This window comes from Podarcis cretensis (assembly GCF_951804945.1).
Source record: "Podarcis cretensis genome assembly, chromosome: 15".
NCBI classification, from domain to species: Eukaryota; Metazoa; Chordata; class Lepidosauria; order Squamata; family Lacertidae; genus Podarcis; species Podarcis cretensis.
Genome location: NC_137185.1, coordinates 45,619,861 through 45,646,198, shown reverse-complemented (window position 1 = coordinate 45,646,198; position 26,338 = coordinate 45,619,861). Strand labels below are relative to the sequence as shown.

At 43.8% G+C, this 26,338-nt stretch overlaps 2 protein-coding genes across 11 annotated transcripts in view; both read right to left on the bottom strand.

Moving 5' to 3' along the window:
* Positions 1 to 20,300, bottom strand: part of LOC307203844 (disintegrin and metalloproteinase domain-containing protein 2-like) — a 61,695-nt gene extending 41,395 nt beyond the window's left edge. The window contains exons 1-11 of one of the 3 annotated variants that reach the window (XM_079955027.1): positions 19,982 to 20,300; positions 19,309 to 19,376; positions 18,354 to 18,415; positions 17,366 to 17,444; positions 15,824 to 15,900; positions 14,497 to 14,674; positions 13,164 to 13,220; positions 6,559 to 6,630; positions 5,510 to 5,676; positions 4,082 to 4,163; positions 2,685 to 2,818 (exon numbers count right to left, since the gene is read on the bottom strand). In XM_079955027.1, the coding sequence (XP_079811153.1) occupies positions 2,685 to 2,818; positions 4,082 to 4,163; positions 5,510 to 5,676; positions 6,559 to 6,630; positions 13,164 to 13,220; positions 14,497 to 14,674; positions 15,824 to 15,900; positions 17,366 to 17,444; positions 18,354 to 18,415; positions 19,309 to 19,376; positions 19,982 to 20,039 (1,034 nt within the window). In that variant the 5' untranslated portion in view covers positions 20,040 to 20,300. Of the gene's footprint in view, positions 1 to 2,684; positions 2,819 to 4,081; positions 4,164 to 5,509; positions 5,677 to 6,558; positions 6,631 to 13,163; positions 13,221 to 14,496; positions 14,675 to 15,823; positions 15,901 to 17,365; positions 17,445 to 18,353; positions 18,416 to 19,308; positions 19,377 to 19,497; positions 19,647 to 19,981 lie in introns of those variants that run through there. The other 2 variants (XM_079955025.1, XM_079955026.1) reach the window with 2 other exon arrangements.
* A 1,839-nt stretch (positions 20,301 to 22,139) lies between these two features.
* The window catches only part of LOC307203839 (disintegrin and metalloproteinase domain-containing protein 2-like), a 106,714-nt gene continuing 102,515 nt past the window's right edge, over positions 22,140 to 26,338 (bottom strand). For all 8 annotated transcript variants that reach the window (XR_013833382.1, XM_079955013.1, XM_079955008.1 and 5 more), the window contains one exon: positions 22,140 to 22,249. Coding sequence is in view for 7 of the 8 variants with exons in the window: in XM_079955013.1 (XP_079811139.1) it covers positions 22,181 to 22,249 (69 nt within the window). In the remaining variant the exon portion in view is untranslated. The remainder of the gene's footprint in view (positions 22,250 to 26,338) is intronic.

Sequence of the window (26,338 nt, the reverse complement as noted above, 5' to 3'; positions counted from 1 at the left end):
GAGAGTATTTTGGACTCAACACCCCCCAAAAAAAATCCCACAGAAGAGTGGGACTTTGAGGGGATCCGTGGAGTGAGGTAACAACCTCCGTACAACCTGCAGCTGTCTCCGGCAGCGAGCGGGCGGACGGCGGCGGCGGGGGGGGGGGGGGCACGGCTTGAGTCCGCTCAAGGAAACATCGCGCTTGGCAGCCAAAGTCTCAAGCCACCACTGAAGATAAACAGATCTTCCAAACAAGGTAACATTACAACAATAAATTATAAAAGAAGATCTGGGATGCAATTAACAATTTGGATGAAAACAGAAACTAAAAAGTCAGCTTCTGTTCTCTGAAGGTCAGCCTCTGCAGCGGAAATTTGTGAATGAGAAGAACCTCCGGGAGGAATTTTAACCCTTTCAAACTGCAATTTAGAGATACTTTAAAGATCTCCCTTCTGCTGGAATGTGATTAATTTAACTGAACTTGAATTATTGAACTTTTGAGAAGGGGAAGTGCACAGCTATATTAAGGATAGTTTGAGTTTTTGAAAGTAAAAAAATCACCTTGGAATTCCACAATTGGAGCCGAAGCCAAGCAGGAGAACACTCAGCCAAACTTGGGGGTACCCCAAGTTTTAAAAGTGGAACTTTAATCAATTGGTGGAGACCAGGGTGCAGCATTTCTCTTTGATTATCTTTGTTGCTCATTTGGATTATAATGATATTTGGACTATAATGATATTTGGATTATTCTTGCTATTATTCTTTTTTGCTTCTAGTCAGCAAAAACCAAATTGGGATTACAATAAGCACCAAGCTTGACTGGATTGCAAGTTTACAATTTTACAAGTTGACAATAACTTTTCAATACCAGAACTTAAAGATCGACCTGTTGGACATCCCTGTAATAAACAATTTGCTTCATGGGAGAAGTTATGGAATGAGGATTTAAAATTTACAGCCTGCTGTACGTTAAAAGAGAATTATATGAAAATGATGTATTTGACTCCTACAAGACTAGCAAAAATGTATAAGAACATATGTTGGAAACGTAAAGTTAAAGAGGGTACATTTCATCATATGTAGTGAACCTGTAAAATAGCTAAAGCCTTCTGGGAAATGATTTATAATGAACTGAAAAAAATGTTTAAAATAACTTTTGTTAAAAAACCAGAGGCCTTTTTACTAGGTATAATAGGAGAAGAATTACCGAAGAATAAGAAAGTACTGTTGTTTATGTATGCGACAGCAGCGGCAAGAATACTATTTGCCCAGAGACAGAAAGAAGAAAGAGCCCCATCAAAAGAAGAATGGATAATTAAGATGATGGACTATGCAGAGATGGCAAGACTGACCAGGAAGCTCAGGCACCAAGAAGATAACAAATTTAATAGAGAATGGCATAACTTTATAGAATATATTAAAGAACACTGTAAAAATCTAAAAACGTTAGCAGGATTGACATAGCACTTGTAATTTAAAATAAAGTACAATAATTTGGATAAATGCAATTAGATGCAGTTAAAAAAGGAAGCTACATTTTGGAAGCCAAGGGAGGGGTGGAGAGAGGTTCAGGGAACCCCATAAAGGTACTGATATGGACTATGGTTTAATGTAAACATGTGTGTGTGTGTGTGTGTGTGTGTGTAAAAAATTGTTTTTTTCTTTTTGAAACTTTGAAAAGAAGAAGGAGAAGGAGAAGAAGAAATACCCCCCCACCCCACATCCTTATGTGTGGGAAACCGGCGGGACAGGGAGAAAGTTTGGCTAAGGCCCTTCATCCTGAAACACTGCTTTAAGTTTATTTGTCTCAGTTAACCTGAGGTAGGGAATATTTTTCAGCCCAATGACCACATACCCTTCTGGACAACCTTCCCAGGGGCCATAGGCCAGTGGAGGCCAGGACTCGGTGGAGCAACAAATGAGAATTATGCCTTGGTATGGCAGGGCAAGTTTCTATGCCTATGCCTCTTTTTCCTCTCTCTGGGCAAACAAGAGGCACCTCAGAAATCAAGGGCACATTCCAGACCTGTAAAAACACATAAGGTACAGAACAAGGCCACTGAGGGGTGTCGCTTGGGGGAAAGGGTGTGTGGTTGCACAACGATGACCACCTCACCCCACTCTGACCAGTAAGCAGCAGCAACCCACCAGTCAGGAAACTAGTGAGCACTCCTGATGAGCTGCTCCTAATTGCTTGGCACCTTTTTGAGGGGAGAGGGGGGGTCGGCAGGACCCGGGGCTCTCTAGCAGAATGCCTGCCATTAAAACAGGTGGCAGAAGTGTGGGGAGAGCTTGCCTGCTTCAGGACCCTTCTATGGTGCTGCCCTTCGGCCTCTCAACCTTTCCACCCCACCCTAGGGAAGAATGGCAGCTGTTCACTTCTGAAGGCAGTAATGGTGTACCATCAGGAGACGGTTTCAGTCTCTATTGCCTCTCAGAATGCTGGGAAGTGGCTAGGATAGATTAGATAGTTTATCTAACAGACAGCTAGATGGACCTTCCCCAATCTTGAGCCCTCCAGAGGTTTTGGGCCACAACTCCCACCAGCCAAGACCAGCATGGCTGTCCTATCCTGGGACTAGTGGGAGCTGTAGTCCAAAACATTGGGAGGGCACCAGGTTGGGGAAGGCTGATACTGATAAAGTAACCAGGTTTCGGCTTAGCACCATGCTAATGATGAATGAAGCAACAAAGGCTCTTACACAGCATCGGTACTCATTAAGCAAGTGCCTGGGCAGTGGCATTGTCTTGAGTTGTCGAAGAACAGTCCTAGGCTGAATCCCAGCAGCTGTGCCACGATCACAGAGAAGGTCTCCAGCGTGATCCCATTTTCATACTAAGTAAGAGCACATGAACATTAATGGCCGATAGCTATGAATTACTACCATTACTACTACTACTACTGCTGCTGCTGCTGCTGCTACTACATCTTTATTGTGCAAGGGGGCTTTAAAGGGTACAAGAGTACAGGCCTTTGCCCCAAGGAGCCTGGGTTTAGAACTCTGCTTGGTGCTTTGGGCAAAATCGCTACTCAAAACCTTCTTGTCAACCTCTCCCAGGAGCCTTCAGTTTGCTTGCAAGTTGAGATGTCAGGAACAGGAAGAACACAAAAAATGGCAAAAGCAAGAAGAAAAAACTCTGAGGAGCAGGACTGTGTGTGGCCTAACAATTGACCTTGTAGGAAGATGGGGGGTGGGACCTAAGGAGAGGCGTGATAGCATTCACATGCACAAAGATATCCCCTTCACAGGTAAAACCCATGGACCTATCTCAGGTGTATTATTAAGTATTTGGCCTGAGCTTTGGTGAGGTGTTAATAATTTGTTCTTCCCATGCTATTCAATGTATCTGACCCTCACTTTCCTAACTGCTGGTCTGCTCCTTTTATAAACTGGATTTGCTGCACTAAAGCAACACTTCTAGGAGTAATAGACAAATAAAAACCAACAAATCACCAGTTCTGGAAGGTGTTCTCAAAGAACTCAAAAGTGAAATTGCCGCTCTTCTAAAAAAAAACCACACCCATAACTTATCCCTCAGATCAGTCTGTGTACCTGAGGACTGGAAAGTATTCAATGTAACACCCATTTTTAAAAGGGATCCTGGGGGGATCCTAGAAATTGCAGGGCAGTTATCTTAATGCCTGTCCTGGGAAAACTGGTGAAAAGTTTTGTTAAATATTAAAAAACCAACAAACTTTACTGAAGCACAGCAGCAAGGCTTAAGCAAGTCCTTTCTTACAGACCTATTGTGAGTTCTTTGAGAGCGTCAACAAACATACAGATAAAAGTGATCCAGTTGACGCAGTGTACTTGGACTTTCAAAAAGCTTTCAACAAAGTCCCAGTACTTCACCGAAGACTTCTGAGTAAGCTTAACAGTCATGGAATGAGAGGATATTTCTACTCCTCACCTCCACCCCATGGTCTCAAGGGTGCTTAGAGTACCCAGCAATTATTTACAGAGCAGAAACATCCACTTCAACTGTAGTCATGTGTTTAACCTCAGGTCTAGTTTGGCTCAAAGTTTTCAGACATCACAACTTTTAAGAAATCAAGAACAGTTCAGCAAGTGAATGAGCACAGTACATGCAGTCTTACCATGGCAATTGCTGCAGAAGAAGGTCTGTGGCACATCTTTCTTGCAAATGTTGACCCCACAGAATCCCCCCTGTTGCTGTAGCTGGGGTGAGGAAGAAAGGAATTATACTTTTGTTGCAATTAGCACCTTAGCAAAAAGCATAAAAAAGGAACACTTCCTTACATAACAGCTCTTTTGGGGGGAGCAGGGAAAGGCATCTGTGTGCTTTCCTGGGATGCCTCTTCAACAGCACCCAAAAACCCACATGGGACAGCTGCACATTTCTGCATTGCAGAAGGTTGAACTAGATGATCTTCAGGAATCCTTTCAGCTCTACAATTCTGATTCTATATAGCAGAGGAGGGAAGGAGTGACCTGTCTCTTCTCTGCCAGCCTGCTCACTGTGTGGACCTCATTATCAGAGGGATTGACAAAAGATAGAACAGGATTTCCTGACAGATCTGTAAGCATTGGGCTCTAGAGTAGATCAGCAAGGATTCTGCCTCTCAAATGTTTAACAGCAGCAGCAACAATGGGGGGTTTGCCACCTTCTAACAGGCCACTTTCACATCATGCATTTAAAGGTACCACTTTAAACAGTCAGTGCTTCCACCAAATAATCCTGGGAGCTGTAGTTTGTTAGGGTGCTGAGAGTTATTAGGAGATGCCTAATCCCCTCACAGAGCTACATATCCTAGGGTTCCCTGTGACATGAGATTGACTCTGTTCTCCATATGGTTCTCCAAATAACTCTCAGCACACTTAACCAACTACAGTTCCCAGAATTCTTTGGTGGAAGCCATGACTGTTTAAAGTGATGCTTTAATTGTATGAATGTAGCCTGAGATTGCTGAGATGAAGAAAGCTTGGGTGGCTTATACATTTAAAACTACTTTGTGCTTTGCACACAGAAGGTCCCAGGTTCAGCCCTCAACATCTCCATTTACATGTACCACTCAGGATCCTTCTTCGGAGATTCCCAGAGAGGCACTGGCAACCAGGGGTGTACAATACTGGGCTCAGTGGACTTAGCTTCTTACCTGCATCCAGAGCTCAAGGACCACAGCTCAGTGGCAGAGCACCAAAGTTCAATCACTGGAAGCATCTCCAGGTAGCAAGCAGGTGATGGGAAAGAAACCCCTTCTTTGCCTCATGTCCTGGAGAGACGCTGCCCATCAATATAGACAACACTGATCTACATGGACCAGTGCAAGTCCATATAAGACTGCTTCCCAGAAGTCCTTGGATACTTGCTTCCCTCACATGCCTCTTTGCTACCAACCATGTCCCTCCCTCACATGCATGGAGCCCCCAACTGTTTGGACTGCTCTTCACAGCCCTCTCCCTCTCTCCTGCCTGCCCAGCACTTTGGCCATGTTGTCCACTCAGGCAACACCAAAGGCTTTAATACAGGCATTCTTTAATAACGGGGGGAACACACTCCTTACACAAACAAGAATGCCACATCGTGGGGTCGTAGAGCAAGGTGGACCAGTTTCCAGTCCACAAACTTTTCCAGTAGCTCATTGGCTGTCCCAGTGGTGGAGATTTTATCCCTGTCTTTCCAAAACTCCATAGAGGACAGTATAATCTTCATGTTGAGTTTGTAAAACATCTGAAAATAGGCAATATGGTTAAGTTCAATAGAGGCCACAGGCTTTACATGTTCAGACTTCAGTCCCCAGCTGGAGGAATTATTATTATTATTATTATTATTATTATTATTATTATTAATTTATATGCCGATCTGGCTGGGTTTCCCCAGCCACTCTGAGCGGCTTCCAACAAAATATTAAAATACAATAGTCTGTTAAACATTAAAAGCTTCCCTAAACCCTAATTTCCTATGGAATTATTTACCGTATATGCTGCTTTTTTGAGTAACATCCACACAATGTTATACAGAACATAGTGTTTTTTTCTTGAGGGGGCTGTGGGGCTTGGACAAGCTTTTGGGGGCAGAGCCAGGAGATATCATGAATCTGGGATGGGTTCATTCATTCATATGAGGGGTGACATTTTTAAAAACTGACTTTTCTCAGTTTTATTTTATTTTGTAATAATTTTTTAAAATATCCATTCCAAACAATATTACAAAAATAAGATTGATTAAAGTATAAATATATACTGGCACACAGCCCTCTACCTTTGAACAGTATTTCAGGATTTGCATGACATTTCTTTAAAGCAAAAGATAGTAAACAAATAGAATAACCTTCTGCTTAACATAATATTCAATCTGCCATGTTAGATAATACTATTTTTCCTTTACAGCATTCATTGTTTTTAGACCTACAAAACCAAGGCTCCACATTTCATTATCTTAATTTTGAGTAGCCTTCTTCCCTTCTTATTTTCCCTTAAAAGACCAAACCATTCTAGATGTAGCAGCAACTGTTCTACCAGATTCTGGACTATTTATAAATATATTTAAATAGATCTGGGCTGTTGTGCCCAGCACAACTTTGACTCAGGCTGTTTGTTGCCACTGACTTACTGTGTTGATAAAGCTGATGAGCTGAGTGATTTTCTTCATCACAACATCTTCATCTGAACCCATATAGTCATACTGGGAAAGAATAAGATTCTCTCATTAGCCATTGCATCAGGCTCACTGAAGATGCTCTAAGCCAGAAGCCACCACATTTTCTGGGCCAGGATACACATTCCAATGTGCTGTGGCTGTCAGGCTCAGGATGGCTGCTGGTGCCACATCTAAAACAGAGCAAGCAAGAGCTGTTTGACAGTGGGACAGACTAGCTTGGGAGGTGGAAGAATCTCCTTTTCTGGGAAGTTTTTAAACAGAGGTTGGATTCTTTAGCTGTGGTTCCTGCATTACAGGGGGTTGGATTACATGACCTTTGAGGCCCTTTCTATGACGACAAAGGTGAGTAAGATTATGGACTTCTTCACGACCCTTCCCCTCTGCAGGGAGGTGGGATCCAAATGGTTTCCAGAGAGTGGTATGGGATGTTTTATCCCATGTTGATGGTCTCTCAGCTGATTCCCTGGTGGCCCACTGGAATGCTGAGTTAACCAGGGCTATTGATTGTCTGGCTTCGAAGTGCCCTCTCTGATTGCACAGAAGCCAGATAGCCCCTTGGTTTTCCCCGGAGCTGAGGGGGATGAAACAATCGCTGAGATGGCTAGAACGCTGGTGGCAGAAAACTCATTCTGAATCTGACCGGAAACAGGTTAGAGCTCAGGGGCCCACCAGGGGGCACATTGGAAGATGGCTGACAATAACATCTCTCCGACCCACACGAGGTAATTAAGAGGCTGATATGGGAGTATGCAGCCTCCCTGGCCCCCCAAGGGAATGGGGGGCACTGCCTTGCCTGCTGTGTCCATAATTCACCCCCAGATTCGAAAGAAGGGGGTGAGGGCACTAGGCACAAAGCCCTTGGGTGGGTCGGCTCTCCCGGACGCTGTCTCTGATCGCGCACTGGTTTGCAACAGCTCAAAATATATAATTGGATAAGAAGCAAATGCAGATATTTCAAGTGACGATTGGGAGTAACGACTGCTAATTAAAGGGATCTCTGTGATGTGGAGTGACGGGCTGGATTCAATAATAAATCAAGAAGAAGTCTCATCAAAGGATCGGTATGTCGGAGTGAGACTGAAAAGGGGGGGGGGGAACTTTTCTTTTTTTTGTCTTATGTGAGTACCCAATAACCCTCCCTCCTAAGAAAGAATAGTTGCAAATTACTGATTACAAGCAGGAGGATTAAGAACTGCGTGGAAATTAATTACTAATCAAAGATATGGCTTGTGGAACATCGAGAAAAGAAAGAAGGTTCTCTGTGACGCAGTTAGAAATAGAGGCTGTTATGGCGGATCTGTCCGCAGAAGGAGGGGGAGGAGGACTATGGCTCGTAACTATATTGGAATGTGAGTTCGGCATGGCAGGGCTCCCTGAAAAAAATTTATGAGAGCGGCAGGTCTGTGGAAAACAGAACAGACTGTGGGAATTGTTTTGTACGGAGTGTTGAAATGATGTCTGTTTATTTTGATATGGCACTTGGACGAACGTAAAAGCCACACAGGATAACAACGTTTGTTTTCAACCCGCTTGTGGAAACTATCAGAGATCACAAAGAAAGGAATATATGATAACAACAACAAGATGAGGAAAACAACAAAGAGAAGATTGAATAGAACTGGGACTATTATTTGGTCAGAACTATGTCATCAAAGCAGCAGCAAGAGAGATATTTGGATCCCGTTCGAAGCTTGAAATATGGGTACCCCCAACAAAATTTTTAAAATTTGGCTATGTAATTTGGAATTGATGTGATTTGGAATTAATGTGATTTGATTGGCCTGTTAATAAAAGTTATTTTCAGACAAAAGACCTTTGAATCGGCAAAAAAGTGTTGGAAACTTTTGGCCTGGCAAATGAGAAAAAGACAAAAGTTAAATACCATTACAAACATAGAAGTGGAAGGGAAGAATATACATAACCCAACTGAGATCAGAAACTGTTTTTAAAAGTATTTTAAACAATTATACTCAAAAGGGCCGCAGAAAGATACAGATATAGAACGCTTTTTAAAGAAAAATGGATTATAGAAAATTTCACAAGAAAATAAACTGATGCTGAACTATAAAATATCAGAACAGGAAATAGAAGGTGCCATTCAAAGTATGCAATTGGGCAAGTCTCCAGGACCAGATGGGCTGACCTCCCGGTATTACAAATCTTTGAAGGACTAGCTAATACAACCTTTGAAGGAGGTCTGCAATGAGATCTTGGAGGGGAAAAGGGTGCCGGAGTCGTGGAAAGATGCATATATCACGCTTATACCGAAAACAGAGACTGAAAAGACTCAACTTAAGAACTACCGCCCCATATCTTTACTAAATGTGGATTACAAAATTTTTGCTGATATTTTGGCTAGAAGACTGAAAAAAGTGTTGGTGGATGAGATTCATAAAGACCAGGCGGGCTTTCTTCCGGGAAGGCATTTATCTGATAATTTGAGGAACATAATTGATATTCTGGAGAAGTTAGAAGTAAACATAAACACGAAAGCAGTTTTCATATTTGTGGAGAAAGCCTTTGACAATATTTCCTGGAGTTTTATGAAAAAGAATCTACATGGTATGGGGGTAGGGCAAGGGTTTGAAAACGGTATAGGTGCAATTTATTTAGAGCAAAAAGCAAAATTAATTGTAAATAATGTGGTTACGGAGGAATTTAAGATAGAAAAAGGGACACGACAGGGGTGCCCAATCTCCCCACTGCTCTTTATATCGGTCTTGGAGGTTTTGCTGAACATGATTAGAAAAGACCAGTTGGTTAGAGGGATACAGGTCGGAGCCAAACAGTATAAATTGAGAGCATTTGCAGATGACCTAGTTTTAACGCTACAGGAGCCAGAATCTAGTATGAAAAGGGTTTTAGACCTAATTAATGAATTTGGTCAGGTAGCAGGATTTAAGCTGAACAAGTCAAAAACTAAAGTTTTAGAGAAAAATTTAACATCAATGGAAAAAGAAAGGTTTCAGAAAGAGACTGGTTTGACTGTGGTTAAGAAAGTTAAATATTTGGGGATTAAGATGACAGCGAAGAATGTGAACCTATTTAAAGACAATTATGAAAAATGCTGGTCAGAAGTGAAGAGAGATTTAGAAATATGGTCAAATTTGAAGCTTTCCTTGTTGGGCCGAATCGCAGTTATAAAAATGAATGTATTGCCTAGAATGCTATTTTTGTTCCAAACATTGCAAATTGTGGACAAGATGGATTGTTTCAAGAAGTGGCAGAAAGATATCTCTAAATTTGTCTGGCAGGGCAAAAAGCCCAGAATAAAATTTAAGATTTTAACTGATGTAAAGGAAAGGGGGGGGCTTTGCCCTGCCGGACTTCAAACTCTATTACGAATCAGCAGCTTTTTGCTGGTTGAAAGACTGGCTGCTTCTTCAGAACACAGACATTTTGGATCTGGAAGGTTTTAATAATGCTTTTGGGTGGCATGCATATTTATGGTATGACAAGGTTAAGGTCCATAAAGCGTTTAAAAATCATATTGTCAGGAAAGCATTGTTTAATGTTTGGATAAGATATAAAGACTTATTGGAAAATAAAACTCCAAGGTGGTTGTCACCGATGGAAGCTAAGGCTTTCAAAAGACTTAACATGGAGTCCAATTGGCCAAAATACTGTGAGATTTTGGAACAAGAGGGAGACAAATGGAAACTGCAGAGTTTTGAGAAACTAAAGAGTAAAGTACGAGACTGGCTTCATTATTACCAGATAATGGAGGTTTATAAAATGGATAAAAAAATCGGATTCCAGGTGGAAAAATCGAAATTAGAAACAGAATTGTTAGAACCTAAAACTAAGAATTTGTCTAAGATGTATAACTTGCTGTTGAAATGGAACACTCAGGATGAAACTGTGAAGTCTGTTATGATTAAATGGGCACAAGACGTTGGACACAACATTATGTTTTCTGACTGGGAACAGTTATGGACCACTGGTTTGAAATTCACGGCATGCAATGCCTTAAGAGAGAATATTATGAAAATGATTTATAGGTGGTACATAACTCCAGTCAAGCTTGCAAAAATCTATCATTTGCCTGATAATAAATGTTGGAAGTGTAAAGAGACTGAAGGTACATTCTTTCACCTTTGGTGGACGTGCCCAAGGATTAAGGCCTTCTGGGAAATGATATATAATGAATTGAAAAGGGTACTTAAGTACACTTTCTTGAAGAAACCAGAGGCCTTTCTCCTGGGCATGGTCGGCCAATTGGTGCCAAAGAAGGATAGAACCTTCTTTATGTATGCAACAACAGCAGCAAGAATATTGATTGCAAAATATTGGAAGACACAAGATCTACCCACTCTGGAAGAATGGCAGATGAAGATGATTGATTATATGGGACTGGCAGAAATGACTGGCAGAATTCGAGACCAGGGAAAAGAGTCGGCGGAAGAGGATTGGAGGAAATTCAAAGATTATTTGCAGAAATATTGTAAAATTAATGAATGTTAGAAAGTTGTTGGACAGAAATTAAGTGGTTACCAGCTGTAATGTAAAAATGGAGTAATAAGTTAAAATAAGTTATAATAAGTTACAATAAGGATTTGCTGAATTAAGATTTGAACTGGAATACAAAAGGGGGAGGTGAGAGGAGGTCCGAGAAATAAGGTAATAGAAATAAGTATTGGAAATTATATTTGTTTTGTTTTTTTTTCTAATTGTGTATTTTTGTACTTTTGTTTTTTGTATTAAATTGGAAATTCTAATAAATATTTATTAAAAAAATAAAATAAAAGTTATTTTCAAAAAAAAATCAAATAAACAGGTTAGAGCTCAATGTTGAGCCTACCAAGTGGTGATAGTGACGGCGAAAAGGACCTTCTTCACCGCCTCTATTGCATCTGCAGAAAACAGGAGGCAACTCCTTCAGGTGGTTCATAATCTAATGGAACCACTTTCACCATTGAGGCCCGGGAAGGGCCCCAAGATCTCCTGCAATGATTTTGCAAAGTTTTTTTTGCAGATAGTCACTCAGATTCAGAAAGAGGTAGACTCTTGTGGGACCTGCAGATTCAGAAAGAGGTAGCAGGGCCGGGGCGGGAGAGTGTTAAGAGTCCTGTCTAGTCAAGTTGCATGAGATCAATTCCAATCTGTTACCGCCGAGGATGTGGACAGGCTGCTTGGACAACTGAAACCGACCACCTGTCTCCTTGATCCCTGCCCTTCCTGGCTTATAAAAACCATCTTTAGACCTGGCCAATATGGCCAAGTATTGCCCAGTCTCAAATCTTCCATTCTTGGGTAAGGTGATTGAGCAAGGTGGTTGCTCAATAACTCCAGGCATGGTTGGGGGATGTGGACCATTTGGATCCCTTCCAGTCGAGATTCAGGCCTCATCATGGGACTGAAACTGCCTTGGTTACACTGGTTGATGATCTCCGGTGGGCTAGGGACAAAGGTGAAAGCTGTTTCCTACTTCTGCTGGATCTCTCAGCAGTCTTTGAAAACATCAACCATAACATCCTTCTGGACAGTCTTGAGGGACTGGGAGCTGGGGGCACTGTTATACAGTGGTTCCACTCCTTCCTCCTGGGCTGTGTTCAGAAAGTGGTATTGGGGGATGAGTATTCAGACCCCTGGGCTCTCAGTTGTGGGGTGCCTCAGGGTTCTCCCCCATGCTTTTTAATATCTATATGAAGCTGTTGCGAGAAATCATCAGGGGGTTTGGGCTGGGTGTTCATCAGTATGCGGATGATACCCAGCTCTACCTCTCCTTTAAATCAGAACCGGTGAAGGTGGTTAAGGTTCTGTGTGAGTGCCTAGAGGCGGTTGGAGGATGGATGGTGGCTAACAGATTGATGTTGAATACTGACAAGACAGAAGTACAGTGGTACCTCGGGTTAAGTACTTAATTCGTTCCGGAGGTCCGTTCTTAACCTTAACTTTAGCTAATGGGGCCTCCTGCTGCTGCCGAACTGCCAGAGCACAATTTCTGTTCTCATTCTGAAGCAAAGTTCTTAACCTGAAGCACTATTTCTGGGTTAGCGGAGTCTGTAACCCGAAGCGTATGTAACCCGAGGTTCCACTGTACTGTTCTTGGGGGACAGGGGGCAGGCAGGTGTGGAGGACTCCCTGGTCCTGAATGGGGTGACTGTGCTTCTGAAGGACCAGGTGAGCAGCCTGGGAGTCATTTTGGAAATCCAGCCGGATGGGCGGGGTATAAATAGTAGTAGTAATTATTATTATTATTATTATTATTATTATTATTATTATTATTATTAATGTGTGGAGAAAGTGGGCAGAGAGCTTTTCCTCCTACTCTCATTATCCTAGAACTCAAGATGTTTCCCCTCCACTGCCAGACATAGGAGGCTGGGAATTGCCCACGTTTTGTCACACTAAAATCCTGCTTGAAGGCTTCCCATGGGCATCTCATTGGCCACCATGGGAACAGGATGCTGGACCCAATGAGTCTTCTCTTCTTATGTTTGTATATGAAGAAAGAACATACTTCTGAAAACCTTGTAATGAAATCTTGAAGTGATGTACATAGTGCGGGGGGGGGGGGGGGGGGGGACAACAGGGAGTTCTTCAAATAAACCTACCAATCCCTTGGCCACAACTATGTGCATTTCCACATATCTCGTGGTGCTGAAGTTAACCTATTGTAATTCAAGAAAGAACACACCATTACTGCACTCATACTAACATCATGAAAAATTCACAGGTAGAACTCTAAATGCTGCTGAATCAGAATTCAAAATGTAGGTGAAGTATCTGGCAGATTGGGGTTGCATCAAAGCCTGGAGAAATGTGGGGTGGGTTCCCAGGCATTGGTCATACTGGCTGGGGCCAGTAGGAACTGTAGTCCAACATTTGGTGGGGGAGCACAGCTTTCTCATGGCTCAGCTAGGAAGGCCAATAGCCTGATTCTCTATTCTCAACATGTTCATTCAAAAGAATTATTTGAAAGAAGGCATTACTGTTTAAACTGGTATCATAGTATTTTAAATGTATGTGTGAATGTGGCCTAAGACAAGGATGGGGAATGTTTTTCAAACCGAGGCCACATTCCTTTCTATGCAACCTGCCAGAGCCGGACACATAATTAAGCCAAGGGCCCATTAAGCAGCCAGGCAACCAGCTCCTCCAGCAAGGCAGAGCCAACTGCACTTGGGCCAGCTTTCATAAGGTTTTAGTTGGCTCCACCTCTCTGCAGAGACAACATCTGTTGCTTCAGCAAGGCCCTTTGGAGCTGTTTTTCACTGGACTCTGCCGGCTTCCTTAGATGTGGACAGCATTTTCACCTTTTTATTTCTTGATTTTGGAGTCTCCCTTTAAGGTTGCAATCCTGTTCACACTAATCTCAGTCAAAACAGTGGTACCTACTTCTGATGAAACATGCACAGAATTAGGCTGCAGAGGTGAGCATCACACACAGCTTGCTGGAGACACTAAGCTATGAAGCTGCTGCTCAGAGAGCCAGCAGGGCATCATAACTGTCAGTGTGAAAGCTGAGAAGAAGAAAAGCAGTGTTCTGCCAGAGAGTATATGCTTTCTAGGTGGTCAGAAAAGGAACAGCTCTATTGACGGGGGTGGCGGCAAGGTTTTGCTCCTGGAAATCAAGCAACAGGCTTGTGGGACCTGCAGTTGCTTTTAGGGTGCTACTTAAGGCCCATATTGCTTTCTCTGTTGACTGTGGGCTCACCTCTGTTCTGCATCCACATGTATATGGACAAACATTTACAAGCACTGAAGTCTTGGGGCGGGCACAGTTCTCATCGAAAGAAAGCTGGCCTTGAAAAGGCTTCTCCCAGGAACTCCTACTGCTTAGGGGAGGGGGAGGGGGGAGGGAAGGAGCATGTATAGGTGCACGTATTACTATTTTGTTTTGAATCTATACACACAATTTTCTTCAAAGAAAAAAAAAGCACTCACTGGTATTCCTGATTCTACCCTTGGCATTATTCCTGAACTCCATCTAATGGAATAATTCTGTTCAGAAAGTGGACGCTCTGCATCTTCATATTCAATCTGATAAACAAGATGCTGAAATCCAGAAGCAGATTCAACTGGCTCAATTCCGTAGCTGCTGTTCTCAAACTGCAACAGCCCACTGGTAGGAGGAGATAAGGTGGAAAAGAAGCCCCCCACCCCAAAAAAATGTTGATGGTGCAAACCGTGACTTGGTAGCCAAAAACTAAATTCCCATTTCAGTCCAATGCAATGCTTCAGCTGGTGGGCAGGGAGTTCAATCCTACTTTCTGCAGGGACTGGCTGTGTGAGCAGCCAATCCAACTGTGTTTCTACATATGACCTACCACATATGGCATCAGCGTGGAGCACATAGGCATGGTTCATGGGGAAAGGTGTTTAGGCCAAACAGTAAGACCTAGTGGGCCAAATCTGGTACACAGTCTGGGGTTAGCCCATCCCTAATATAGGAGAAGCTGACATGGGATGGAAATAATCCCATTTGAAAGAAAACTGAAAAAGACAGCCTTTTCCCTGAGTACTAAACAAAAACCACAGAGCCCAGGGCTTGCCAATCAGAAGGTTGGCAGTTCAAATCCCTGCGACAGGGTGAGCTCCCGTTGTTCAGTCCCAGCTCCTGCTAGGTGGGCACCTAGCAGTTCGAAAGCATGTAAAAGTGCAAGTAGATAAATAGGTACCGCTCCGGCAGGAAGGTAAACAGTGTTTCCGTTCGCTGCCCTGGTTTCGCCAGAAGCAGCTTAGTCATGCTGGCCACATGACCCGGAAGCTGTCCACAGACAAAACGCCAGCTCCCTCGGCCAGTAAAGTGAGATGAGCACCGCAACCCCAGAGTCGTTTGCAACTGGACTTAACGGTCAGGGTTCCCTTTACCTTTACTGACTAGAACACCCGACTATTCTGTTGTATCAGGTGTGCGTGTTATGGCAATCCATATAAAATGAACAGATCCTCAGTGTGTGTTCAGAGGAGCTATTTGGGAAATGTATACTTGAGACTGCATGTAACTGGTGAGTAGAAAATGTTGATATGTGTTAGTTAAATGTCATTTATAAAAGGGAGTTCAATTTATACCTTGACTTTTACCATGTGTGTGTTTGTGAAGAGGCTGATTCATCCATGCCTAGTTATACTTTGCCACTCTGGCTTATTAAGCAGGATGTCAAATTTCAGTGGGGTTATCCTTGCTCAAAGCCCTGGAGTGCTCTGCAGGCAGCTGAACTTGGGACTGAGGAACAAAGGGTTCTGTTCAAGAATAACACATAGGTCTCACCTAAGCCCAAGGCAGGTGCTGAGCATCACAATGGAATCAGTATAGCCTTCAATGTAGCCTTGATAGTAGCAATTGCGCTAGAAAGAGTAATCAGAACACTTTACCTACTACCAGGGGGCAACTCAAAAGTGAAATACATACACTGCTATATGAAATCCAATCCTAGCGCACACAATTCAAATGAGAGGTTAACAGGCTAAATTTGGGGTTGTTACCTAAAACCAAACTATGCAGTTACTCACCTTTCCTGTTGGACTGACCAACTGCAGTTTCCCTTCTGGTCACAGTCAGGGTTGATGCTCACGTGGACAGTCCACTGAAAGCTGCTCCAGCAGCACCACAGAGAGTGGAGTATCTAGGCTTGTTTACAAAAACCCTCAGGTTGAGTTTCCTGGTGCCATGCACCCACAAAGAACTGATTCCCCACTAGCTAAGGTTTCTGGATATGTGCCTGCTCCATCAAGTGGGAAAAGTGTGTGGGGAAAGTGGAATGCAAAAGCAGTGGGTGAGAAAGGGTGAAGTGTCAGAAATAAAAAAATTCCAGAAATGTGTGTGTATGTGTGGAGGGGGGTATTTCTAGAGGAAGAGGTAAACTATGAACTATGAAGAACGATTGAAATAGGTGCAATGTTTATTTTTATTTTACCACACCTAAATTTATTTTTACTGCTTCAACATTTGGTATATTTGGTATATTTGTGGAATTTAAGCACCTCAGTTTTCTACAAGCAAAACTGTGACTAGAACCATTTGTAGTTCACTCCCTTCTGTGGGTATTGGCTAGAGCTCAGTTTTTACTTGAACTTGCAGATTTTTCCTCGAGTCTTTGGTATAACAAGGCTATTCTAGTATCCCATCTCCTTCAGACCTTTTTATAACACAGCAAAGTAATGCAGTAAGCTGCAAGTTTCCCTGTCTGCAGCAGGGGCCCAATGCCACAGTCATGTTGAGGATAGAAGACAAAATCTCAGAAAGGAAGGGGTCATGTCAAAAGGAGAGTTGAAGCAGAGCATTTGCGGTTAGTACCCCCAAACTAGACACAGATGCAGCTATCCATTGCTTCTCCACTGCATATTGCCTAACCATGGATGCACTGGAACCCGCATATGAATTTGTGTGATGGGCCAATCCTCTGCTGCTGCTGCTGGTGGTGGTGAAACAAGGTGCACATGTGGCACCAGCGGCCTAACACCCCCCACCAGTGCAGGAGCAGGCCAAAGGTGTTGAGCTTTGTTTAGGGCAACCAGCCACCAATTTCAGGTGCCACCCTGCAGCACCTGAAATGACCAACAACTGCCGTGATCCTTCCCACCCCCGGCTACGCTAATGTGTGGCACACTCGGTGTAAGGATGTCTGTTTTTGTTTGATGCGTGCTTCAAAAATTCCCTGCCTTCTTAATTATTATCAACATATATATTTCAACTAATCAGTTAAAACTACTATAGTTAATCTATTTTTAAAAATTGGTTGGCAGGTCTAATGTAGCTCGAACAATAGCCACTCAAAGAGAAACCTGTTTCCTACACCTGAGAGAATCTTACCTGAATGGGAGGAACAAAAGACACTGCTGACCCTCCATGGCTATACGTATAAACTCTGAAATCATTGGTTAAAAAGGATCTAAAAACAAAGCATAAAAAATACACAAAGGTGGCACAGAAAAGAGGGAAGGAGGGAGAAATGGTCCAGAAAGTTACAATAGTGCCTGCTGTCATGTCCTGACATGTGACAGTGACTCAGAGCAGTATCCAACTAATGTGTACCATCAGCGCAAGGAGTTCCATGATGTGCACATGGAGCCCGCAAGGCCTTTTTGGGTGGCGGCTCTTGGCAACATTTAAGAAAAGGCATCTTAGCCTCCCAAAGTGCTTCTGCATGGCTGGAATGTGTTATGGAACTGTTATCATACCTCTTGCTTGCCTGGATGAAGGTGGTGGGGCAGGGGCAGGTGTATAAACCTTTGAATTTTGCATGGCTGGCACGTCTGCCACACAAGGGTGCACCCATTATTTGTCGCTGGACCTGCCACCCCCACCCCACTGGCATGCAGCTCCAGAAAAGCTGCCCTCTAGGGAATGAGGTCCTAGGGCCTTTATAAGGGGTGCCCCTCCCCTTCTGTTACAATATTTTACCTTCTCAGCAATTCCGTGCACTGGCTGGCAGAGGTACCTTTGTGGGCACATTTTAAATGCAAGGTTTTCCCAGGAGGCTACAAAGGAGCTACAAAGGAGCCAACTCCTAGGGGCCAAGGTCCCACAAGTTGATAGGCATTGTCATTCAAATGGTCTGTGTGTGCTGCATCATGTGATCAATTATTCAGGGAAGGGCTTACCTGCACCCCATATTTTATTCAAATTGGCAGCCTAGGAGGCTATTAAGATTTACTTCTGAAAGAGCTGAGTGCTTTGTCCCCTCTCTTCCTCAGAAAAGCTTTCCAGGAAATCTTTCTAGACACTACCAGGATTTATTAAACAAGATTGCAATGTCTTATAGAATGGGGGGCAAATCCCAGTTATTTATTCTACTCACTGTTGCTTCAGATGAATGATATATGGCTTTCCATTTATATCAATATCAAAGGTCATCCTTTCCTGCAATAGCCAAAGGGTTAATCATGCTATAGTTTTTATTTTGTTTACACATTAAATTTGTGCACACTCCACATGGTACAGATGGTAAAAAGTAGTACATATGAAGAACAGATTTTAACAAATGGCTTGCGGCCAGTGCAAGCCAGAGTCGTTTCAATCATGAAGCTCAGTATAGAAATTTAAATTAATAATAGTAATAATGGCTTTAACTGGAAGTGGGATTAGAACAGTGGTTCCCATGCAGCGCTTTACAATGCTACAAATGGGATCCACAGCAAAATGTTGCAGCATATGTCCACCCCCTAAGAAGAGTGCTCCTGTTCCTGTCTCTAGGCTACCTGCAAGAGGAACCTTGTTCACATTAGTGGGGGAACTTTTTTCTTACCCTCCCCCGCTTCCCCAAACAGAAGCATCTATCTTTATGGGATGATGTGGGAGTTGGCTTAGTTCTGCACAATGTGGCAGTAAAAAGGACCAGGATGGGGCAAAGTTCTCCAGGAACTCTACAGGTTTGCGCAGTCTCAGTAAGCCATAGCTTCACTAATTGCCTCGTGCAAGCCAACTTGTCTGCTGCTGCTCAAATTAACATTGTTGGTTTTAAAAGTTAGCATTATTTTTTTTAAAAAAAACTTTTAATTTAGGGCTGCCATACATCCAGAATTTCCCAGACATTACCAAGATTTCAAAGGCGAAATTGTTATCCAGGGGGAATTTCCGAAAGGTGGTGCTTTGTCCTGGATCTTAGGCAGGTCAAATGAAAAATCATGGTCAACAATTTTGGGGTCAACAACTTTCGGGATGTCCCGGTTTTTACTTTTTGAAATATGGCAACCCTAAAAGTAAACAGCCTTGACAGGGCAGTCTGGAATGAAAGGTCAGGTAGAACACAATACCGTATTTCCAGTGACGTAAGATGGGATCCTCTGAGGAACAGTCACTTGGAGGAATGTTCGCTGAGACCCTAGACAGAAGAGACCCTTCTATAGCCATTTATCCGTGAATACAGTGCACTTAGATAAGCTCTGGGTGGGCACTACAGGGAAATCATTTTGCAAGAATTTTCAGCCCCCTCAACCAATTACCGCTTTTCAGCATATATGGCATGGAGCCATGACAGCTAAGGTAGTAGATTTGAATGTATGTCCGTACGTACGTACGTACGTAACTACACATTTGCAGTGTAGCTGTGACTTTTTCAAGGGCAGGAGTTTAGGGGCCAAGGAAGGCGGCCTTCGTGCCCCTCAGCCTCATTCTGCAGCCAAGAGGCGCCGCCCCCGGAGCAGCTTCTTCCTGGGCTGCTGCGCTCGTGCGGGGCCGCAGCTCCGCTGCCGCCGCCGGGTCAGGCCTGGCCCGGGGAGCAGAGCAGGAGAGGGGGCAGCAGCGCGGCCGCACCCCCGCTCGGCCCCCGCAGCGCTTCCCGGCCCTCTCGTCCCCTCCCGGGCTCCGCGGGACGGGCAATGCGCACGGATGGCGCCTGGATACCGAGAAAAACGGCGTTAGCCCCTCCGAGGAGCCAGGAAGAAAGGCCAGAGGAGGAGCGGGGCCCCGGGGGCGCAGCAGGCTCACCCAGCGCAGAGAGCAGGCACACGCTGCGCAGCGCCAGCAGCAGGCCAAGCAGCGCCATGGCGCCCCTCGCTCGACCCGCAGCCGCCGGCGACCAGTAACGGGCGCCGAGGAACTCGAAGGCGGGGCCCGGGAGAAGGGCGCGCTGGCGCCGCCGCGGGCCAACGGCTGCCGGGCGGGGCGGAGACGCGCGAGGGGCCACGTTGCGGGCTGCCTTGGCCGAGGCGCCGGGGCTGGGAGAGGCAGAGCTGCAGGCGGGTGGGGCGCGCGCAAAAGGGGCTCGGTTCTCGCCAAGGTGCCCCCTTCCTGCTGCTTTTGCGGATTGGGCAAGAACTGCTCATCCTGAGCCGGCGTTTGGATTCATCAAAATGTCTATAAACAAGTTTCAAAAAGCCATGATTTCTAATATATGAGCGTGGTGCAGTCTCCCAGTTGGTAGAGCATGAGGCTCTTAATCTCAGGGTCGTGGGCTTAAGCCCCACATTGGGCTATAGCTGTCAAGTGTCCCTTATTTGAAGGGACAGTCCCTTATCCCAGCGCCATGTCCTGCTGCTGTCCCTTATTGATGATGTCCCTTAAATTTCCCAGGTTTCAAAGGAAGCAGCTCCTCTCCCTCCCTTCCTGCTGACCAGTTGAACCCCTGGTTACAAAGTTGGCTGGACAGTGTTCTCGAAGCTACCCAGCATGAGTTTGACCAGGAGGACAGGAAGAGTAGAGTGCCTGGAACAGGTGAGGCTGCAGGTCCCTTATTTTCAAGGCTGCTGGACCCTTATTTTCAAATCTGTAAGTTGACAGCTATGCATTGGGCAAGATTCCTGTATTGCAGGGGACTAGAAGAGCCTTGTGGTCCCTTCCAACTCTGTAATTCTGATTGTATGTATATATGAGCATGGGAAATGAGGGGCAGATGGAGCCCGACAACCTGGGAGGATATGTAGGAGAAGGAAAACTGATTTGAAATCTCTGCTGCCTTGCAAGTCAACATGGGGAAGAGAATGCTCAGGAGAAACCCCACACAAATCTCTGAAACAGATGGCACCTTGTACACCTCCGTCTGGCAACTCCTGCAGCCAAGATGATGCTTTCCTTTGGACCCCATCAGCGAGGCCAAGAGGGGGACCCTGCCATCTGGGCAGCCCAGGACCTCCAGACACACTGCCCAGGCTTGTGCCTTGGAGTGGTCACTTTGGTGCTGCCAGCGCAGCTGTTTGACTTGTAGTTTCCACAGACATCAGGCTAGTGGCTGTGGGTGATGGGAGGCCTGACTAGAGGGAACCCAGAATGGGGAACCTCAGGCTCCAGGTCACATGTAGCCTTCTAGATTGAGAGTCTTTCCAGGCCACACCCCACACCAGCCCTGCTTTGCCACCCTTTGTGTGTGTTTGCGCCAGGCTTCAATGTGTCCTCAAACCCAAATTACCAGGACAGGTACCAGAAAAGAGGAGCTGCCCTCAGTAAATTAGGTTGGATAGGACATAAGATTTGCACTGCCATCCTGCTCCTCCCCGAGAATCACCTAGTTTAGCAGTAGTGTGCAAGGCAACAAAATTTCATTCACAAACAAAAATTCATGTAAAGCTGGAAGAAGGGGACAAAGTAATTGTTTCATTTCTTCTTCCCACACAGCTGGTGAGCCTAAGAGGTGGCGGGGGGGGGGGGGGAAGGCTTTAGCTGTGAAGAATGCTTGGATGTGTGCCTAAGAATACAAGCATTGCTTTTAGGTAGAGCTTTGATGGGTAATTGGCAGTACTTGCAGCAAAGCAAACCTTTCCCTTGTCACTGTAATCTGCATGGTTAGGGAGAGCTTCATTTCTTAATATGTGCCATGAAAGAAAGCTGAGGGAGCAAATAGGATAGTAGCAAATAGCAGCCAGGGAGCAAGAGGCAAATGTGCCTGTTACCCCCTTGCTCCCTCTGGCAGAAATCCCTGGCAGAATTGGCATCTATTCCCTCGAAGAGAGATAGCTCACTGCTGGTTTTCGTTGCTTGGAGATGAAGAGGCAATAAAAGCAAGGAGGAAGGCAAAAGAGGCTCTTGGAACAAGCAGTAAGCCCCTATTGGGGTGTAGACCGCAGCATGTGTCTGCCGATGCCAACCCATAATGAAGCCCCTGCATGCTGTATACAAATGCAAAGAAGGACCTGGAGAACCATTCACAGAATACTTTTCACCTGTATAAGCAAGCAGTAATTTATTAAACAGCTACAAGTCACATAAACAGCAGGAGCCTGACCAAGGTCTGGTCACATCATGTCTTCTTGGTTGCTCAAGCTACTCACATCCCAGGGGCAGCAGGAGGGAGAGAGGAGAGAGGAGAGAAGACATGATGGAGCAATACAATAAGGAGAATCAACAAAATTTAGCACCACCCAGAAAGATGGAGAAGAGATTGGAAAAACAACCTTCTCCCATAGAAGCCTCTCCACTCCCTGCACAATCTTTGAAATTTCTGTACCATGGCTGGCCCAAGACACTTGGGCTCCTAAGGCAAACCACAAACTGGCATCTCCTGCCTGTCAGGGAGGAAGGTCTGAGTTCACTTCATCTACATCAGAACCGGGGGGAATAAAGCTATGCATTGGGAAAAAGAGTCGGAGGAAACCTGTTTGCCAAGAGGCTGCTGGGAAACACAGATCTGGCCTCCAAGGAGTGGTGTCACTGCCCCCACAGCAGCAGCAGGGGGTGATGTGTACCTTGGAGGCCAGATCTGCTGTCCCCATGAATCCTGCTGCCTGAGGCAGTCACTTTAACTTGCCTCTTGGGTGGACTGGCCCTACTTTGTACCTTACCTATAAGAGGCAAGATCTAGTTTTGTGGGGCTTTGTCTGGAAGTGCTGCTGCTGTTATGAAACAGTTCCCCAAGCAATGCCTGTCACTGCTTTGTTCAGCCTTCACCAAGGTGGTGCCCACCAGATGTTTCAGACCACAACTCCCTTTAGTCTGGCATCAAACAGCCATGCTCACTAAGGCCAACAGGAGCTGGACTCCATAACATCTGGAGGGCACCACACTGGTGAAGGCTGGCAGAGTTTTAGGTGTGCCATTTAACATTGTTGAATTGATGAAACCATGTGAATTGAGAAAACAGTATCTAAACAATTAGAATGAATACTATCATATATATACAGTTAAAATTGAGTAATGATGATTAATAATATACAGTGGTACCTTGGTTCTCAAACTTAATCTGTTCTGGAAGTCTGTTCCAAAACCAAAGCATTCCAAAACTAGGACACACTTTCCCATAGAAGGTAATGCAAAGTGGATTACCATATTTTTCGCTCTATAGGACGCACCAGACCACAAGACGCACCTAGTTTTTGGAGGAGGAAAACAAGAAAAAAAAATTCTGAATCTCAGAAGCCAGAACAGCAAGAGGGATCGCTGCGCAGTGAAAGCAGCAATCCCTCTTGCTGTTCTGGCTTCTGGGATAGCTGCGCAGCCTGCATTCACTCCATAAGACGCACACACATTTCCCCTTAATTTTTAGGAGAGAAAAAGTGAGTCTTATAGAGCAAAAAATACGGTAATCTGTTCCATACTTTTAAAAACAACCCCTAAAACAGCAGGTTAACATGAATTTTACTATCTAACAAGACCATTGATTCATAAAATGAAAGCAATAATCATTTGATTTAATCATTATGAAATGTGTTGATTAAGGAATTTATAATAAGTATATTGACAAATCATATTAACTAAGTTCTAGGACATAAAGGGTAACAAATCTCGATTCAGGATCTGAGATAGTAGGGAGGGCAAGGAGAAATATTGATTGACAAATATTTTAAGAAGTTGGTAATCAATTAGAGTATTTAATAATACATAAATGCCAAATGCGGGAGGAATAATTGAACAAATACTTCCCAGAGCTCTCTGAATAGAAACAATACAGACCTGAGGGTATTTAAAGTACAAAAATATCAAAGGAACTTATTAAGACCGGGACAAAGCTTATATTCATGTGTATATAGAGAAGCAACTAAAATGACTTCCAAGACCTCTTCAGGAGCTCCATGGGCAACAAGATTGAGCAAAATTCAAAATTAATAATGGACCTATCTGCACAGGTAAAAGATCTGACTATTAAAATTAGGGAGATGGAGAAAACAGTCCAAGATTTGAAATCCAGAACTAATAAACAAGAGGAACTCTCGAAGGAAAAAAACCAATAAAATTAAAAATGAAAGTAAAGAGCTGAAAAAAGGCCAAGACGTTATAAATTATGAGGTAATAGAATTAGAATCATAGAATCATAGAGTTGGAAGAGACCACAAGGGCCATCGAGTCCAACCCCCTGCCAAGCAGGAAACACCATCAGAGCACTCCTGACATATGGTTGTCAAGCCTCTGCTTAAAGACCTCCAAAGAAGGAGACTCCACCACACTCCTTGGCAGCAAATTCCACTGTCGAACAGCTCTTACTGTCAGGAAGTTCTTCCTAATGTTTAGGTGGAATCTTCTTTCTTGGATCCATTGCTCCGTGTCCGCTTCTCTGGAGCAGCAGAAAACAACCTTTCTCCCTCCTCTATGTGACATCCTTTTATATATTTGAACATGGCTATCATATCACCCCTTAACCTCCTCTTCTCCAGGCTAAACATGCCCAGCTCCCTTAGCCGTTCCTCATAAGGCATCGTTTCCAGGCCTTTGACCATTTTGGTTGCCCTCCTCTGGACACGTTCCAGTTTCTCAGTGTCCTTCTTGAACTGTGGTGCCCAGAACTGGAGCAGAATACAGTGGCACTATTACTTCCCTTGATCTAGATGCTATACTCCTATTGATGCAGCCCAGAATTGCATTGGCTTTTTTAGCTGCCGCGTCACACTGTTGGCTCATGTCAAGTTTGTGGTCAACCAAGACTCCTAGATCCTTTTCACATGTACTGCTCTCAAGCCAGGTGTCACCCATCTTGTATTTGTGCCTCTCATTTTTTCCCCCCAAGTGCAATACTTTACATTTCTCCCTGTTAAAATTCATCTTGTTTGTTTTGTTTTGTTTTTTAAATAATATTACTTTTAAAACTTACAAAAAAGAAAGAGAAAAAAAACAAAAAAAAAAACAAGGAAGGGAAAAAACAATACAATATATAAACAATACAAAACACAACATTGACACATTGACCTAAACAAACCAAAACAAAAACAATTTAAAAACATACATCATACCATTTCAGTACTCTATCTTTCATACCCTTGTTTCATCGACCTCCTCTCACCTCCCTTTTTGTATTCCACTTCTATTAATTGTTTCAGCAATTCCTTTCCATCTTTCTCTATTTTCTGTCACATAAATATCTTAACTTATTTGTACCCTTATTTTCCATTAATACTATAATGCTTATTTATGCTTAACTCCTTATAACATTTCTACTAAAGCCATAAGATTTCATTCCAACATTTTTCTAACACTCAGTAATTTTACAATATTTCTATTTCTAAAAATAAACTTTAAACTTTTTCCAATCTTCTTCCACCATCTCTTCTCCCTGGTCTCGGATACTGCCAGTCATTCGTCAATTCCATATAGTCCATCAACCTGGTGATCTTCTGTCCGAGGCTCTTAACTCTTTTCCAAGTCCCTTCTGCAGGTCTTCTTCATATTTATACATGCACTTTACTTTGTCTTCTACTGATCTTGTTCTTATTTTCCTTCCTTTGATGCTGAAGAGCAGATCTCGGGAAAGCTCCAACCTAGCAATGCTTTTATTCCTTCTCAACAGGTCAGCCAAATCTCCATGGTTAAATCTAAAATCCATAAGGTATTTCAGGACATGTTTCAAAATTCCTCCAAATCTAAAGGCCCCCACAGCTCCAATCTCCTCACGACCCAAGTCCAAATCCCAAAGGTCAATAAATCCCTGCATGAAGGGATCTATCCAACTTTCCTTCTCCCTTCCAGGCAGGGCTCCGATCCTCAAAATCTGACTTTTTCTAAATTCAATCATAAAAGGCCTCAACTTATAGTCCTCAATTTGCCTCTGTAAGGCTGGGGCTCCCACTTGTATTACTTTAGGTTCAACAACAACAACTTTCTCCTTCGCCTTCTTGACAATTTGCCCTGTAAAAGTAGATTCCTGTATCAGATCCTGAATAATTTCTGTATTGATATTCACTTTTTGTCCCAAATTAGTCACTTTTTGTCCCAAGTTATCAATTTTAGTAATCATAACATCTGTCTTCTTGTGGAGTTGTTCCAACGAGTGACTTATCTTGCATAATGCAATCACTAAAGCTTCTTCTGTCGACATTCTCAAATACTCCACAGTCTCTTATCTTGCAGCTGGTTCCCCCAGCTCAGCTCTTATAACAGTTTGAAAGGCTCCCACTAGAGGGAAACAGTTTCTATTTGTGTCAATCC